Below are 18,587 nucleotides of genomic sequence, written 5' to 3' on the forward strand. Positions count from 1 at the left end.
ATAGAACAGATCAGTATTAGCAATCATGGTATTGCTATGAATAGTCCCCTATGGGGACTATTCAAGTGTAAAAAAAAATGTAAAAAAATGTAAAAGTAAAAGTAAAAAAAAAGTGAAAAATCCCCTCCCCCAATAAAAAAGTAAAACGTCCGTTTTTTCCTATTTTACCCCCAAAAAGCGTAAAAAACATTTTTTATAGACATATTTGGTATCGCCGCGTGCGTAAATGTCCGAACTATTAAAATAAAATGTTAATGATCCCGTACGGTGAACGGCGTGAACGAAAAAAAATAAAAAAAAGTCCAAAATTCCTACTTTTTTAATACATTTTATTAAAAAAAAATTATAAAAAATATATTAAAAGTTTTTTATATGCAAATGTGGTATCAAAAAAAAGTACAGATCATGGCGCAAAAAATGAGCCCCCATACCGCCACTTATACGGAAAAATAAAAAAGTTAGAGGTCATCAAAATAAAGGGATTATAAACGTACTAATTTGGTTAAAAAGTTTGTGATTTTTTTTAAGCACAACAATAATATAAAAGTATATAATAATGGGTATCATTTTAATCGTATTGACCCTCAGAATAAATAACACACGTCATTTTTACCATAAATTGTATGGCGTGAAAACAAAACCTTCCAAAATTAACAAAATTGCGTTTTTCGTTTTAATTTCCCCAAAAAATAGTGTTTTTTGGTTGCGCCATACATTTTATGATATAATGAGTTATGTCATTACAAAGGACAACTGGTCGCGCAAAAAACAAGCCCTCATACTAGTCTGTGGATGAAAATATAAAAGAGTTATGATTTTTAGAAGGCGAGGAGGAAAAAATGAAAATGTAAAAATAAAATTGTCTGAGTCCTTAAGGCCAAAATGGGCTGAGTCCTTAAGGGGTTAAAGGTTTGATGGTTTAATACTACAAGCACCGTTATCCTTGGAAGAGCTGGAGGAAACTTTCTTTTTTCTTTTGTTCTGATTCATAATACATATATACATACACACATACATACATACATAATGCATAAATACATACTATATGCATACAAACATCATACATATATAATACATACACACATCATACATGCATAACCTACACACACACACACATATATATATATATATATATATATATATATATACACACACACATTCATACATCATACATATATAATACATGCATGCATCATACATACATACGCACACCATACATAATACATACACAAATCCATAATATATACATATACACATCATACATAAATACATCATACATACATAACATACAGTACATACATAACATATGTATATGGTATGTATGTACTGTATGTATGATGTGTGTATGTATGATGTATTTATGTATGATGTGTATGTGTGTATATATTATGGATTTGTGTATGTATTATGTATGGTGTGCATATGTATTATGTATGTATTATATATGTATGATGTGTGCATGTGTATATTATGTATGTATGTATTATATATGTATGATGTTTGTATTTATGCTTTATGTGTGTATATATATATTATACATACATAATGCATAAATACAAACATTATACATATATAATACATACATACATAATATACACATGCACACATCATACATATATAATACATACATAATACATACATAATACACACCATACATACATATTGCACACATCATACATACATACACATAATACACACCATACATACATATTACACACATCATACATACATACACATAATACACACCATACATATTACACACACCATACATACATATTACACACATCATACATCCCACCCCCCTCCCGTCCTCGGTCTTTGCACATTTCTTACCTGCGGCAGCCATGTTGGGGTCAGAGAACGGGCACGTCCACTCCTATCTGCCGCACACTTTGCACCATCGCCCACTTCTTCCTCATGCCGAGGAATGGACACTCGGTGCCAGGAGTTGCGGCCAGGAGCATCTCAGGAGGTGGAGGCAGACGTGCGCAGCTGCGGGGCAGCCCCTGCGTCTGCAGTTAGCGCAGCAGTGTGCGCGGCCGGGGAAGGGGGAGGAGCGGCCCGGAGGAAGGGGAAAAGAGTGTCCCAGAGGAAGGGGGGATAGAGCGGCCGGAGGACAGGAGGATAGAGCGGCCCGGAGGACGGGGGATAGAGCGGCCTGAGGACAGGGGATAGAGCGGCCCGGAGGACAGGGGATAGAGCGGCCCGGAGGACAGGGGATAGAGCCGCAAATTCCGCAAATTAAAAAAAAAAGCATCTTTAAACATCCGGTGTGCCCTGAAATTCTTTCAGGGCACACCGGATGTTTAAAAATGCATTTTTTTTTTTTATTTGCGGCTCCGGCCGCTCTATCCCTGCTGCCTGCTGCCATACATGATGGGGATGTAGTCCTGAACTGTGAGCCTACATTATGTAGGCTCACAGCTCAGGACTACATCCCCATCATGTATGAATGTGACTGTCGGGGATGTCCGGTGGGGCTGGGGTTTAGTAGGGAGAAAAAAAAAATAAAGTCCTGCAGCAGCGGGCCACGGCCGCGGGGATTAGGGTGTGCCTGTGCACACCCGGCACACCCCGTGCGCACGCCTATGATGGTATTAGAAGATATACTGTATTAGTTATACACTTCCCCAAAGGTTCTATCCGTATACTGCTGCTGCTATCTCTATGGGATCAGAATATATAGTAGTTATACACCTCCCCTCCAACTCTATACTGTTGCTGCAATCTCTATGGGATCAGGATATAAAGTAGTTCTACACTACTCCTCGCCAGCTTTTTCCATATACTACAGTTGCTATCTATATGGAATCAGGAAATTTAGTAACTATATACCTCCCCTCCAGCTCTATGTGTATACTGCTGCTGCTATCTTTATAGGATCAGGAAGTATGGTCGCTATATACCTTCCCTCCAGCTCTATCTGTATACTGCTGCTGCTATCTTTATGGGATTAGGATATATAATAGTTATACACCTCCCCTCCAGCTTTTTCTGTATAGTGCTGCTATCTTTATCGGATCAGCATATATAGTAGTTATACACCTCTTTTTCAATTATTTATTTTTTTTTGCTGTGTATTTCCCAACATTGTGGCAAAAATGGTACTATTTTAAAACAATTTAGCAAATCACTGAAAAACTTGTCATTTTTACCACCATTTTGGAAAATTGCAGCAAAAATAGGTAAAATGCTGTAAGAATTTGATTATAGGTCAAATAACCTGCACCTCATGGCAAAATTCTAAAACCGCAGTGCGAAAAAGGATGAAAACTGCATGAAGTGTGAACTGACACCAACCCACTTATGAACATAGCTTGCTCAGCTGTTTAGGCTTGTAGTTTCTGGAAGTCTAGCCAGGTTAATGAGTTGGTCTTGTTAGGTGAATTGATCAATCCTCCCCTTCTCTTTTCAGAGCCATATAATTCATGGAAAATGTATGAAGCATTACAATTTCAGATTTGCTTTGCAATAAGAATTAATCATAGCTCAAAACTCATACATACCATATCAAGTAAATTGGTAGGCACAAGGCTTACACAAGAACCTCTACATTATTCTTTTATATGCTGCACTATATAAGCAAAAATAATAATAATAATAATAATAATAATAATAATAATTAAAGCCATTCCCAGAATGCTTCTTTAAGACAGCATTAAAAAATAATTTTACACCAACAAGAGGTAGGAAACATAGATTGTGTTGGCAGATAAGTACCATTGGGGCCATTGATAGGGATGACCCTTATGTTTCTAATGACTGATCAATATATTAATACTAATATGCCATTGCTGCTGGAAATATATATATATTTTACATACCCTTTAACCAATATACATCAGCTTGCTATCTGCTCGTGACTATGATAGAGGCCTTGGGATGACTCCACGCAGGAGTAGAAAGACAAAATATCTGACGAACAGAGAACTCTGGAATTTCCCAGTAGAGAAACTTCTGCCAAGAAATTAATGGACACTAGATATGCTAATATATACAGACACAATAATCAAACAACCAATCAAAATGTAACATGCTGATTCTGACGTCATAACTAAACCCCCATCTTTGTCAAATATAAAAACTAAATGTACTTCCTGAATTAAACAGAACTCTTTTGGGGAACAGCTGAGTTTCCTGCTAAGAGAGAGTTATACCAACATCCTGTCAGGTGTATATTTTCTTATGTCTACACTTAGCAATATATAACAGCACAGTCAATCACATTTGAAAGCCTCACCCTTGGACAATCCTTAACACCACCAAGTCAGGCCAAGAGAGATGAGACTGTTAGTAAAGATAAGAAAATGTCCAATTCACTTACTCATTCTCAATAACTCATGTCCAATTTCTCCCTTACATTCACTTTTCATTAATGTCATTTCCAGCATACAATCAACTTGGCGGTACCCAGCATGCTAGAACATGGGTGTGTGGTGGCCCAGTACGGGAGGTGTTATCCCATACCCTTGCTTCCCTGTCAGGCAGACTCCTGCAGTGTCCCCTGACCCCCCCCGCATCTGTTTATTGTAATTGTATATTATCCCTATGTTATATATGCAAGAGTGTTATACCTTTAAGACTGTTTACCATGTGATTTGTCATGTGATTGTCACCCAGGAGGTACCAGTGTCCAGAGTCATAGGAGGCCTCAAGTCCAGTCTGCAGCCACAAGCTACAAACCTGCAAGTAAGCCACAGTCACAGTCTTGTCAGTCACAAGTCAATCAAGTCAAAGTCATCTGTCTAGTCAATGTGGCCTGCACTAAATTGTCCACCTCTACTACAAGTCCCAGCAAGCCCTTAAGGTCTCTGAAGTCCTTGGTCACATCCGTGGGCCTGGCTACACTGTATAGACTGTCACTCAGTAAAGCTACCGTTGTCCGTAATTTGGCATCGGAGTCATTATTGCCCCCGTGCCTAGCCCAGGATCCAGCGGTATACCTTCGGGTGGTATTGTGGATAAAGCTTCGGGTGGTATTGAGGATAAAGCACGCCCTGGCGTCACAAATACAAGGGGTTAATGCCATCTACCCCTGCCCTTTGCATCACACCCTCTACCACAACTTTTGGCATCCTACAAACAGGATACAGGTGTGTGCCTTATGCGACAAGTCCTCCCCCAGTCTGAACTGTGTCCAGTATTGTCAGTGAAAATCGCATGCATATGCGAAACAAATTTGTGCCAGAAAGTGTACGGTACTTTACCAGTGAAAAGCATTTTACCCTAGGCGCTTGTGAAATAGAGGGAGAGGTGAAGAAAAGACTGTTATCTGCTACTGTGAACTGTGTAAACTGTACAGAGGTGGTACCTGAAAGTGTTAATTTGGTCCAATGTTTCCCACGTGCACAAGCGGGCGCCCCCAGCGGTGACGCCTCTTCAGTGCTGCGAGGAGGAACCAAAGAGCTTCCCTGTGTTGCACAGGGGAAGATTTTGCCGACCGGACCAAAACAGGAAGTTCCCTGAGCGCAGCCATATTGGATGCTCCGGCTGCTGCACTTGTTTCTATTGTCAAGCACCAGCTCCAGCGCAGACTCTACAAACACCAACGATTGTCAGTATCAAGTCTCCAGTGCCAGTAGCTATCAGTATTAACCTGTTAATGCCCGCAAGTCTGGTCGCAAGACGAATTACAACCGGGTGCATGCATGGGATAAGCATAAGGCTAACCTTCATATAAGATAGGGCCAGGGACTATTGATAGTATTCAGATTATTGGGCAGACTAGATGGGCCAAATGGTTCTTATCTGCCGACACATTCTATGTTTCTATGTGCACCCCTTACACCCATTCAAGAGCCACTATGGGCGGTATCCAGACCTATACCACCCCCGTCACCAGTCCCTGCCCCAGTGCCATCTACTTTGCCAGTCGCTGCAGCCTTAGACTTACAGACTGTTAGGCAGGACATTGAACCAACTGAACAAGGCTGTAAAGGAGCTTATAACGTTGCAGAATGTGGATCCACTGATCTGTGTGGCTGATGACACAGGCCGTATCGGGGAGCGGTGTCTAAGGTGCTGCTGGTCTTCACAAAAGCCCGCCGCAAGGCAGGATGGGCTTGCTGTGGCAGGCGACATCCAGGTCGCTACCCCCGATACGACTCGACCAGACAGGTAGCTGGGCGAGGCAAAGTACAGCTGGATGAGGCTGAGACGAAGTTGGACTTAGCAGAAGGTCGGGACAGGCGGCAAAGGTGTGTAGTCAATAATGTAGCGGAAGGGTCAGAACACGGGCTAGGTAACAGACAAAAGGTATGCTTAATCTCAGGCAAATGGCACTGAAGATCCAGTAGGGAAGAGTGGGAGGTGCAGGGACTATATAGACTACATAGACTTCAGGTGTTACACATAATTATGGGCGTACTGGCCCTTTACATTTCAGAGCTCCGGCGTGCGTGCCCTAAGAGGCGGGGACACACGTGCCGCAGCTGAGAGGCAGAGGAAGAGGCAGTGGAGGACTGAGGTATGTGATGGGCTGGGATTTGCATGCGGGTGTGTCCCGCAATGCGAATCCCAGCCCCTCCGGCAGCAGAGGAGAACGGGACAATGCGCTCATGGCCAGGGCAAGTGGCTGGAGCATGAAGTATAACAGAGCTGGCCATCCGGCCTGCTCTCTCTGACCATGAACTGCCCTTGCCTAGAAAACCTGCCCCTGCTCCTACCCCCTGCAAACCCAACTACCGCAACCCTCCACCCAATAGACCCTCGGGGACTCAAAGGCCCATTTGTACTTATTGTAACAAGACAGGACATTGGAAAATGCAGTGCTGAGATTTAAATTGATTTTCCCTGAGGTAGAGGACAGGCCCTCAAGAAAACAGTCATTAGGTCCAATCCCCAAACAACCTAAATTAGGACTTTCACTTTATGTCGCCTCCTGTCCCTATGTAAAAATTGTTGTAGAAGGTATACCGTTGGAGACGTTGATAGATGTAGGGTAACAAGTGTCTACTATACCTAAAAGTGTTTTCTATCAGAATTGGGATGCTAGTTTATTGTGTGAGCCTAATGATGTTAACTTCCGAGTAGTTGTGGGTAATGGGCAACCAGTCCCCAGACATGGATACTGGGAGCCAACTATTCAGTTGGGAAAGCATGTAGTTACCAGGCAGGGGGTGATTGTAACTAATGTGACAGATAAGGGGTCTGCCGAGTTTATATTGGGGATGAACATTATGAAACATTGTTTCGCTGAAATATTAGATGCCTTGCTTGTCTCCCTTCCCCATCTGTCCCCTTCAGGCCAGCGGGCTGTGCAGTGCCACTTGAAAGTTCTACAGGTGGAGCAGAAGTTTGTCAACAAGCAATGTGAAATCTGCAGAGTACGAGTTCAAGACATCAGGTTGGTGACCTTACAACCCAACACGGAGACCATCATCTGGTGTCGTGCACGTCCCAGAGTCAAGAATAGGGACTATCAAGCCCTGCTGGAACTAATGCAATTGAAAGATCATCCTCTTGTTCGAGCTGCGAAAAGCCGTGTCACTGTCACCAATGGGAGAGTCCCGCTGCGGTTAGTAAATCTGATTCTGCTACTGTATTGCCCAAATACACTCCTGCAGCCCAGCTGTACCTCCTAGAGTCAAAGAACAATGTGACAGAATGTCTGATGGCTCGGCTGCGTGCAGCTCAAGTGGCCGAAGGATCCGGTGTGAGCCCTCCAGAGCCCTGGTGGGTGCAACTCCAGGTTGGAGACTACACTACCCCAAGGGACCAAGTCAATGGAATCATCAATGTCGCCAATAGGTACCATGAGGCTTTCAGCAAGCACCCCATAGACTTTGGGCATACTTCATTGATACAGCACCGAATACTTACAGGTGATAGCCCACCTATCAAGGAAAGACGCCGTCAGGTCGCGCTTTGCATGTGTCACACATTCAAGAAGATGCTGGCCGACATGAAGGAGGCAGACATGATTCACGAAAGTCAGAGCCCCTGGGTGGCGGCACTTGTCCTGGTCAAGAAGAAAGACAGAACCATCCGCTTCTGTGTTGATTACAGGAAACTGAAGAATGTCACACATAAAGACGCTTATCCTTTGCCAAGTATCGAGGAGTCACGCCGGTCCCTCGAGTCGGCTGCTTACTTCTCCATCCTGGACTTAACGAGCGGATATTGGCAACACTGTTCCAGTTTAATAGTATGCCGTTTGGCTGTGCAATGCCCCTGCTACGTTACAGCGTCTGGCGAAAAAGGCACCAAACAGTATACTCCGGGGCCCAGTGTGACTACGAGCTGAAACGTCTGTGGCGACAGAGGAAGTGACTGTTTGTGCACAAAGGACTGTTGTACCGAAATTCTTTGGATCTGGTCTCTGGTGATCAACTTTATCAGATTCTGGTTCCCCGAAGAGATGTGGCGATGGTCCTCAACACCTACCATAATCAGTCGGGACACTTTGGAGTCCACAAGACCAAAGCTACTGTCAGGCAAAGATTCTATTAGATCGGAATGCAGAGCAACATTGAGAAATGGTGCAGTGAATGTGCAGTCTGTAACGTCACCAAGAATGTTCGCAAGAATGCAAGAGCACCCCTCCATCCATCCAGAGTGAAAAGCCTAACCAGTTGGTCATGCTAGACCATGTCAAATTGTCTCCTACCTGGTCCGCGTACACTTATGCTGTCACCATGGTGGATCACTACTCCAAATGGGTTGTCGTTCTCGTTAAAGACCTCACAGCCAAGACAGTGGCCCAGGTGTTCTACTCCAATTTTGTGCAAACCCTTGAGTGTCCGGAGTCTGTCCTAACGGACCGTGGAATGGCCTTTGAGGCACAACTCTTCCAAGAGCTGTGTCAATTCCATGCCTGCAAGAAACTCTGGACTACTGCTTACAAGCCCCAGGAGAACGGGCTCTGTGGATGCATTAATCAAGTCTTTATCCACATGTTGCGAGCAGCTTCTGTGTCGAGATAAGAAGAGTGGCCCCACTGCTGCCTGAACTATTCGAGAGCTATAATATCACAGTTCACTGTTCTACGGGGTACACCCCTTTCTACCTGATGATGGGGCGACATGGGCAGCTGCCTAAAGACCGAACATTTGGGCTCCAAGTCCTGTTCAACAACTCTCCGCAAGCCTCCCTGGAGTGGGTCTCTGACCACCAGAGAAGAATCCTAGAGGCCAAGGAAATTGTCAGCAAGAAGATGGGCGAGACCCAGCAGAGACAACAGGAGGACTATAACTGTCATGTCTATGCCAAACCACTTCAGTTGGGTGAGAAAGTCTGGCTGCGGAAGTATCCAAGGACCCACAAGTTAGACTCTATTTGGGAGACAGAACCATACACGGTAACGGTCGTACCTTATCCGGACTCTGATGTATATGAGGTACAAAAGCCTGGGCATGAGCCAGCGGTTGTCCACCGAAACCAGATCAAGTTATGTCTGAAAGAAGATCTACCAGTGCTCCCAGCACCACCTCCTCCAGCTGTTAGACTGGCGAGGGAGTATGTCCCAGGCAAGGGAATCACCCCTCTATGGATTTCCTCATGTTCTTTCCAAGTCAGCCTGTGATCTTCTGTGTCTCACCAACCCCGGGACTGGTTTAACCCACACAAGTGTCCACACCAGTACCAGTCTTGTCACCATTGACTCCAGCCTATATGCCAGTCTCACGAGTACCAACTCTGTCACCAGCCCCTCCAGCACAGCTGCTAGCGACTCCGGTTCTAGTTAGTGCTGAACTCATACTAGCTCCTGAGTTCGCTGAGGAAGAGCCAGCCACAGCTCCAGAAGTTCCAAAGAGCTCCAGAAGATGCAAGAGTTCCAGACTCTCCAGTTGTGGTGTTGCGCAGGTCCCGAAGGTCGACACAAGGACAAATACCAGCTAGGTAAAAAGAGTAAGTCACAGTATATTGTATAAAGTTGTACCACATAGTTAGTCTAAGTATAACTAATTTAGTCTAGCCATATTTAATGCCTAGATTAGGACTGTAGCAAAACGTATACTTCCAGTCCACAATCATCAAATGTATATATGTCTAACATTTCTTCTTGTCCACGTGTACAGGGTACTCTACTGGCCAGAGAGTATGGAAAGGTAACTTCATTGTATAGTATAAAATTACCTATCGAGTTCTGGGGAGAAGTGGTTAGTGCCGAGGGACCCCAGCATTGGGTAGATAGCCTCCGGCAGCCCAATCCTCACAAATGTGTTCAAGTGTTGTAATTGTGTTGAAGTTGCAGTTACAAAGGTAATGAATCCCACATGTTTACCACAAAGATCATGTTTGGACATTTTTCGTCAAGTGCCTGTTACGCTATGCACTCCGGCCTCACACGCTGGCCGTGAGCGCATGGTCCCCTTACCTTCTGCTGCCGACGGGGCTGGGACTCGCTCTGCGGGCGAGCCCCAGTCCGTCACTCTCCGGGTGTTTCCCCTGCCTCTGCTTCCACCTCTCTGCTCCGGCGCATGTGTCCCCGTCCCTTAGGGCGCGCGCGCGCCAGAGCTTTAAGATTTAAAGGGCCAGTACGCTCATTAGTGTAACCACCTGTGTCTTGTTGATAAATTCCTCCACCCTCCTCAGTTCTCTGCCGGATCTTTGTTGCCTTGTGCCCTAGAGAAAGCGTTCCTCTGTATTGCCTTGCCGTGTACCAGATCTCCTGCTCTTGTGACCTTGACCTTGCTTCTCTGCCGCCTGCCTACTGAACTTCTGCTATGTCCCGACTACGCTACTGTGCTGCCTGCCCTGACCTACAGCTATCCTGACTACGAGTTGTCTCCTCCCTTCTGTGCTTCGCATCTCCTCAGCCGCCTGTGTGGTCGAGCCGTTGCCGGGGGTTACGACCTGGGTGTCGCCTGCAGCAGCAAGTTCATCCTGCTTTGTGGCGGGCTCTGGTGAAGACCAGCGGCACCTTAGACTCCATTCCCTGGCACGGTCCGAGTCATCTGCCACACAGGTCCAGCAGATCCACATACACCGGAGTTCCTGTCTTCAGAAACGTGAGTGTTATAGTACCATATGGACTCGGTTTTGTTTCCCACAATCAGACCTGTGAAGGACTTTACACCAATATGCCCCAGGAACTTTTCTCACTAGGCCCCAGTGGCCACTGTTAGTCGTCCGCCCTCCAGGACTGGGTGCCAAGGACGGCTGTGTTTAAGAGGGGGAGTTTGTGGTGGCCCGGTATGGAAGGTGTTATCCTGTATCCAAGCTGCCCTGTCAGGCAGCCTCCTGATGTGTCCCCTGCCCCCCAGCATCTGTTTATTGTAATTGTATATAATCCCTATGTTATATATGTAAGAGTGTTATACCTTTAAGACTGTTTACCATGTGATTTCTCATGTGATTGTTACCCAGGAGGCATCAGTGACCAGGTGACCTAGGGGTGACCAATGGGACCACACCTGAGCCTCCCCCATATAAGCCCTGGGTGGAGCCTCTGCACGCTCTCTTAGTCTTCGCTGAGGTCCAGTCAAGTCATGCCTAAGTGTGTGTCCAGAATTATAGGAGGCCTCAAGTCCAGTCTGCAGCCACAAGCTACAAACCTGCAAGTAAGCCACAGTCACAGTCTTGTCATTCACAAGTCAGTCAAGTCAAAGTAATCTGTCTAGTCAACGTGGCCTGCACTAAATTGTCCACCTCTACTACAAGTCCCAGCAAGCCCTTAAGGTCTCTGAAGTCACTGGTCACCTTCGTGGGCCTGGCTGAACTGTATAGACTTTTCCACAGGTCTAACCTCAGTAAAGCTACCGTTGTCCGTAACTTGCCATCTGAGTCATTATTGCCCCTGTGCCTAGCCCAGGATCCAGTGGTATCACTTCAGGTGGTATTGAGGATAAACCATGTCCTAACGTCATGAATACAAGGGGTTAATGCCAACAGACCCTAAGTTAATTCCATTGCATCACAGCCTCTACCACAAGTGGTTATGAAGCTTCAATGTAAGTTCCCCCACTTGCCTAGGACTGCCTTTTTGCCTTTGTGTTTATGTAACAGTATGGTCCACATATGGGGCAATGTAACCGAATGAAGGGAAATGTTGTGTAAATGTTACATTACCACAATACTATTCAAGATGGCTTCCAAACGCGTTGCATTGGGGGCAATGTTAGGGAGCTTATTGTGATAATGCAAAAAGTGATTTAGAGCCATGCTTCTGGCCGAGTGTTAAGCCTCTGTCCAAGCTGAAATTATGTGCTGTCAATTTAGAAGTGGATTCTTGATCCCTGCTTAACCCCTAAAGTTTTAAGGCTTTAGAAGCGTTCAGGTATGATGGCAGACAGACAATGCCTGTGACCTCAGCTTTATCAAAACGCTCCTTCTAATTTCATTGGGCTAGGAGTTACACTGCTAAATGCAGATATTTAAACCAATTTACATCACTATGTATTATTAAAAAAATGAAACTAATAATTTTACTCCAGGATCTATACAGGCACAGCTGCTCAGTAAGCACCCTGGCTTTGCAGTATGGGGATTCTGAGTTGGCTTCAGTATATTTGTGTCTCAGGGAAATTAATTGTGAGCGGTATTACAGAGGACCTGTTACTTCTCCTGGTTTGTCTGTTTGTCCTGTTTTGTCAGTTTTTTTGTTTGTAGTAGTAAATGTTTGCATTTTCCCTAAAATATCAGTCTATGTTTTGCCGTTCCCCATTAATATATTCCCTAGAAGGCCAAGTGTGTTACCAGTTAGGGGGTGTGTCCTGGCATTGTCAGACAGTGTATGGACACGCCCCTGGCTGGTAACACCCAGTTGGCTGTTTAGTCATACATTTCTGGTAATAACAGCTATAAGACAAGATGTTTCAGTATAGTTTTTTTTTCTTTACAAGGAACGCGTAAAAAATATATAAGCAACAAGAGAGAAATATAGCAAAAAAGCTTAAACCCCATGTCAATATTTGACGTACATTTACATCAAATGTTGACATGGGGTTAAAGCTGTTTTGCTATATTTCTTTCTTGTTGCTTATATATTTTTACACAGCAGGTAGACAGCAGTACATAGCAGGTAATGACAGTGTTATCTGGCTGGCATCTGCCTTCAATGTCCTGGTCTTCCTAAAATCTCCCAAAAAACAAGTTCCAAAGACAGTAATTAGTTATTGGTCTACGAATATGAAAATGCAAAGCAAACTTCTTAAAAATAATTTGTGAAGCAATAACAAAAACATTTGACATCAATGTAATCACACTGACTCGCAGAATACAATTAACATCACTTTTACTGCATGATGAACAATTTGTGTTGTTTTCCATTCTATAATAGTTTTTCTATATAGTATATGGTAGACTGAATAGTTTCTTTAAAAAAAAAAAAAAAAAAAAGTCATCCTGCAAAAAACAAACCCAACAGAAAAATTTAAAACAGAAAAAAAAATCTCTGCTGATGGGAACTGGTTAAAGGAAAACTGTGAGCAAGGTTACCCACACTAAACCCAATACATTGGGTTATAGTGTGGGTGAACAGGAGTCTGTTTCAAGCTCACTAAGTAAAGTTTTGTTTTGGCCGAGTTTGTGTCCTCCACTTCAGAGGAAGCAAACTTGGCCAAAACAAAACTTTACTAAGTAAGTGAGCAGGTTACAGACTCCTGTTCACCCACACTATAACCCCTTGTATTGGGTTTAGTGTGGGTGAACTTGCTGAAAGTTTTCCTTTAAAGTTTGAAAGTAATAGGAGGCTGCAAGTGGATTAGTTTTTTATGGTTTTCAAGATCCATGCTTGCTGTCACTCAACAGGTATTATTAAGACTAGCACCTGCGCAGGACCAGGACAGGCAGTAGGATCACACGGACATGCACAATCTCATAGACAGCAATGCAGTACAGAATTCTGCTGCGCCGATTCTGCAGTATGCACTGAGCAGCAGAATCCCATTGAAATACTGCAAGCAGAATTCCAAAGTGGAAATCCTCCAGCAGAATGTCCACAGTGTGAACGAGCCCTAAATAATATTTATTTGATGAATCTACAATATGCCTTTACAGTGTAATCCTATCCTACTCATAACCCAGGAAATTCAGGACGACATGTTCCTTCATAGGACTTTAAGTAGACATACTTTGTAATCCAATACACTAAGTTATTTCAATGGGAAAAAAAAGCCTTAAAGGGGTATTCCAGTGAAAAAAAGCTTATCCACAGAATCAAAAGTGTCTTAAAGGTATCTAAAGTATGTGTTCTCAGACTGGATTCACCCTCGCCTCACAGCCCTCCGCCGAGATCACAAATACATCCTGTGGATAGTGGATACCTTTTTATTCCAGGGATTCAGAGTGTTAGGGAAAAATGGAGGTTGGCTCAGGAACAGAAGGTAAGGAACCCTCATCACTATCTACTATGTCTAAGGTACTATGTCTAAGACTTTAGCCAAAGACAAAAAGGATAAGGTGAGGACTGATGGAAAGCAGCTGTTGGAAGGTGACTCTCATAAGAGGTGTGGAGTTGGGTAAAATTGTTTTGTGAGATAGGAGACGTATTCTTTATATTGTTGAGCAAGCAAACATGAAGGGAATGTCCCATCTAGGGACAAATGATCTGGCTTGCAATGAGGTTTCACAGGTGAAGGAAGCTTTTCACACAATTGGTAATGATATACAGAAGATTGCATCTACTGCTTCATTCTCTGCTGTTCTTCCTGTGCAAAACCTTCAGAATGATAGAAGCGCATTAGGGAATTCAACTTATAGCTTGGTGAATGGTGTGAGAAGAAAGGTTTTGGCTTTGTGTCTCACGATAGCTCCAGTTGGAATAGAAAGTAACTGTACAAGAATAATTTGCATCTTTCTCTTTTTCTCTCAAATGTTGTAAACAGTATTTACACTAAGAAATAGGGGGGGGGGGGCAAAAGAGTGATAAGCCATCAGTCCATTTGCCCCCAAAACAATGCCAGAACTTACGTGTAGCACATAGGTCAAAAGAAGACAGGCTCAGAGTCTTGTCTACTAATGCTCGCAGTTTAGGATATAAGAGCAATGAACTTGGCTCAATAATGACATCTGAGAATGTAGATTTAGTGACTGTAAGAGTAATGACAGGGATATATCAAATCAAGGGTACTCTTTATATAGGAAAGACAGAGAAGTCAAGAAAGGGGAAGGGGTGGCCCTGTATGTGAAAGATAGCAAAAAATCTAACCTAATACAAGTTAGTGAGACCAACTTAGAGTCAGTTTGGGTTACATTGCAGTTTGGTAGTCATGCGGTAACTCGAGTTGAGGAAATAGCTAAAAAGACATTAAAAGAAGAAGTTATCATTATGGGAGGGAGACTTTAATCTTCCTGATGTCAACTGGAAAACCAAAATAGCTAGTTCTGCTAGGAGTACAGATATTCTTAATTCCCTTCTGGGATTATCTGTACAACAAGTAATTGAGGAGCCAACCCGGAAGAAGGACATTTTGGATTTAGTATTCACAAATGTGGATTTGGTATCTGACACAACTGTAGGTAATAGCTTGGAATCTAGTAACCAGTCAGTGTGGTTTAATATAAGAACAGTGACTTCACACAAAAACAAAAGATTTAGATTTTAGAAAAACAGACTTTTCACAAACTAACATGAGATTAGTGGTAAATGAGTCCATATCAGACTGGAACAGTTTCAATGTAGTCCAGGAGAAATGGGACTACTTAAAAGATGCATCATTAAAGGCAACAGATGATTCTGTTAGGCTTGTCAGTAAAAGCAAAAAAAAAAAAATTGGCCAAAATAATGAAAATCAAAAAGCTAGTATTCAGTAATTTTATATATATATATATATATATATATATATATATATATATATACATAAAAGCAATGAAGATAGGGAAATCTATAAGATGAGGCAGAAAGAGGCCAAGCAAGTTATAAGAGCCTCTAAAGAGCAGGCAGAATAGAAACTAGCTCAGTCTGTGAAGAAGGGAGATAAGACATTCTTCAGATATAGAAATGAAAAAAGGAAATTAAAACAAGGAATAACTAAGTTAAAAACAGAGGAGGGACGATATGTAGAAGAGGATAAAGGACTAACCAATTGCCTCAATAAATACTTCTGTTCAGTTTTTACAGAAGAAAATGAAGGAAAAGGACCTCAGTTAGGGATAAAGACTAATACATTGTTTGATGCATGTGTCTTTACAGAGGAAGAGGTTGTAAGTCAGATGTCCAAAGTTAAGACAAATAAGTCATATGGGCCTGATGGGATACACCCAAAGATACTAAAAGAGTTTAGGGATGTACTAGCAGAACCGTTAACAGATTTATTTAAACAAACACTGGTAACAGGAGTCGTCCCAGAAAATTGGAAGTTGGCAATCATATGAGTGGTAGTAGAGAAGAATCAAGCAACTATAGGCCAATAAGTCTGACAGAAGAAGTTGGGAAATTAAAGGAAACTCTACTAAAGGATAGGATTGTGGAAACTTCTAAAATCCCATGGATTGCAAGATGAAAATCTTCCAATCCATTTAGGGAGATCATGTCAAACTAATCTTATTGATTTTTTTGATTAATCATAAGGTAATAATCTTATTGATTTTTTTGATTAGCTAAATGATTATAAGGTAATAATAAGGCAACTAAAATAATAGATGGTGGAGGTGCAGTAGACATCGCTTATCTAGATTTTAGTAAGGCTTTTGACACTGTCCCACATATCAAACTGCAGTCATTGAGCTTGGCCTCCCATATTGTTGAATGGATTAGACAGTGGCTGAGTGACAGACAACAGAGGGTTGTAGTCAATGGAGAATATTCAGAGCAAGGTCTTGTTACCAGTGAGGACCTCAGGGATCTGTACGGGGATCCATTTTGTTTAATATCTTCATCAGTGATATTGCAGAAGGTCTAGATGGTAAGGTATTGGTCTTTTTGCTGATGACACAAAGATATGTAACAGGGTTTATGTTCCCGGAGGGGTATGCCAAGGGTATGGAAAAGGTTTGGGTAAACAAGAGGAATGGTGCTTATGCCACTGTATAGAGCACTGGTGAGACCTCGGTTGGAGTATTGTGCACAGTACTGGAGGCCGTATTTCCAGAAGTATACAGATACATTGGAGAGAGTTTAGAAAAGATACTAAACGAGTACATGGGTTGAAGGAAAAAACTTAACAGGAAAGGTTAAAAGACCTTAACATGTATAGCTTGGAAGAAAGAAGAGACAGAGGGGATATGATAGAGACTTTTAAATACATAAAGGGAATCAACACGGTAAAGGAGGAGAAGAGAAAAATAAGAAAAACTACCACAAGAGGACATAGTTTTAAATTAGAGGGGCAAAGGTTTAATAGTAATATCAGGAAGTATTACTTTACTTGAGAGAGTAGTGGATGCATGGAATAGCCTTCCTGCAGAAGTGGTAGCCGCAAATACAGGAGTTTAAGCATGCATGGGATAAGCATAAGTGTTACGCCGAGCGCTCCGGGTCCCCGCTCCTCCCCGGAGCGCTCGCGGCATCCTCGCTGCTGCAGCGCCCCGGTCAGATCTACTGACCCGGTGCGCTGCGATACCTCCCCCAGCCGGGATGCGATTCGCGATGCGGGTGGCGCCCGCTCGCGGTGCGCACCCCGGCTCCCGTACCTGACTCGCTCTCCGTCGGTCCTGTCCCGGCGCGCGCGGCCCCGCTCCCTAGGGCGCGCGCGCCGGGTCTCTGCGATTTAAAGGGCCACTGCGGCGCTGATTGGCGCAGTGGGTCTAATCAGTGTGTTCACCTGTGCACTCCCTATGTATACCTCACTTCCCCTGCACTCCCTCGCCGGATCTTGTTGCCCTTGTGCCTAGTGAAAGCGTTCCCTTGTGTGTTCTTAGCCTGTGTTCCGACCTCCTGCCGTTGCCCCTGACTACGATCCTTGCTGCCTGCCCCGACCTTCTGCTACGTCCGACCTTGCTTCTGTCTACTCCCTTGTACCGCGCCTATCTTCAGCAGTCAGAGAGGTTGAGCCATTGCTAGTGGATACGACCTGGTCACTACCGCCGCAGCAAGACCATCCCACTTTGCGGCGGGCTCTGGTGAATACCAGTAGTGACTTAGAACCGGTCCACTAGCACGGTCCACGCCAATCCCTCTCTGGCACAGAGGATCCACCTCCTGCCAGCCGGCATCGTGACAATAAGGCTATCCTTCCTATAAGATAGAGATAGACATAAAGCTATCCTTCATATAAGGTAGGGACAAGGATGATTCATAAGTATTCAGAATATTGGGCAGACTAGATGGGCCAAATGGCTCTTATCTGCCGACACATTCTACGTTTCTATTCCCTTTTAATAGCCGACGAGCAAGTATATTTTTTGAAGCAATATTAGCAATTTATAGTGTCTGGACATCTTAAAGGGGTACTCCAGTGGAAAACTTTTTTTTTTATTATTAACTGGTGCCAGAAAGTTAAACAGATTTGTGAATTACTTCTATTTAAAAATCTTAATCCTTCCAGCACTTATCAGCTACTGTATACTACAGAGGAAGTTATTTTCTTTTTGAATTTCCTTTCTGACCGACCACAGTACTCTCTGCTAACACCACTGTCCATGTCAGGAACTGTCCAAAGAAGGAGAAAATCCCCATAGCAAACCTATCCTGCTCTGGACAGTTCCTGACATGGACAGAGGTGTCAGCAGAGAGGACTGCGGTCAGACAAGAAAAGAAATTCAAA

General features: G+C 43.5%; 1 protein-coding gene across 1 annotated transcript in view; it reads right to left on the bottom strand.

Moving 5' to 3' along the window:
- The window catches only part of CMYA5 (cardiomyopathy associated 5), a 101,694-nt gene that overhangs the window by 71,844 nt on the left and 11,263 nt on the right, over positions 1 to 18,587 (bottom strand). Inside the window, exons 5-7 of the mRNA XM_056522980.1 lie at positions 15,136 to 15,179; positions 14,854 to 14,973; positions 8,386 to 8,444 (exon numbers count right to left, since the gene is read on the bottom strand). Of these exons, the coding sequence (XP_056378955.1) occupies positions 8,386 to 8,444; positions 14,854 to 14,973; positions 15,136 to 15,179 (223 nt within the window). The remainder of the gene's footprint in view (positions 1 to 8,385; positions 8,445 to 14,853; positions 14,974 to 15,135; positions 15,180 to 18,587) is intronic.

Source organism: Hyla sarda, chromosome 1 (assembly GCF_029499605.1).
Source record: "Hyla sarda isolate aHylSar1 chromosome 1, aHylSar1.hap1, whole genome shotgun sequence".
Lineage (NCBI taxonomy): Eukaryota > Metazoa > Chordata > Amphibia > Anura > Hylidae > Hyla > Hyla sarda.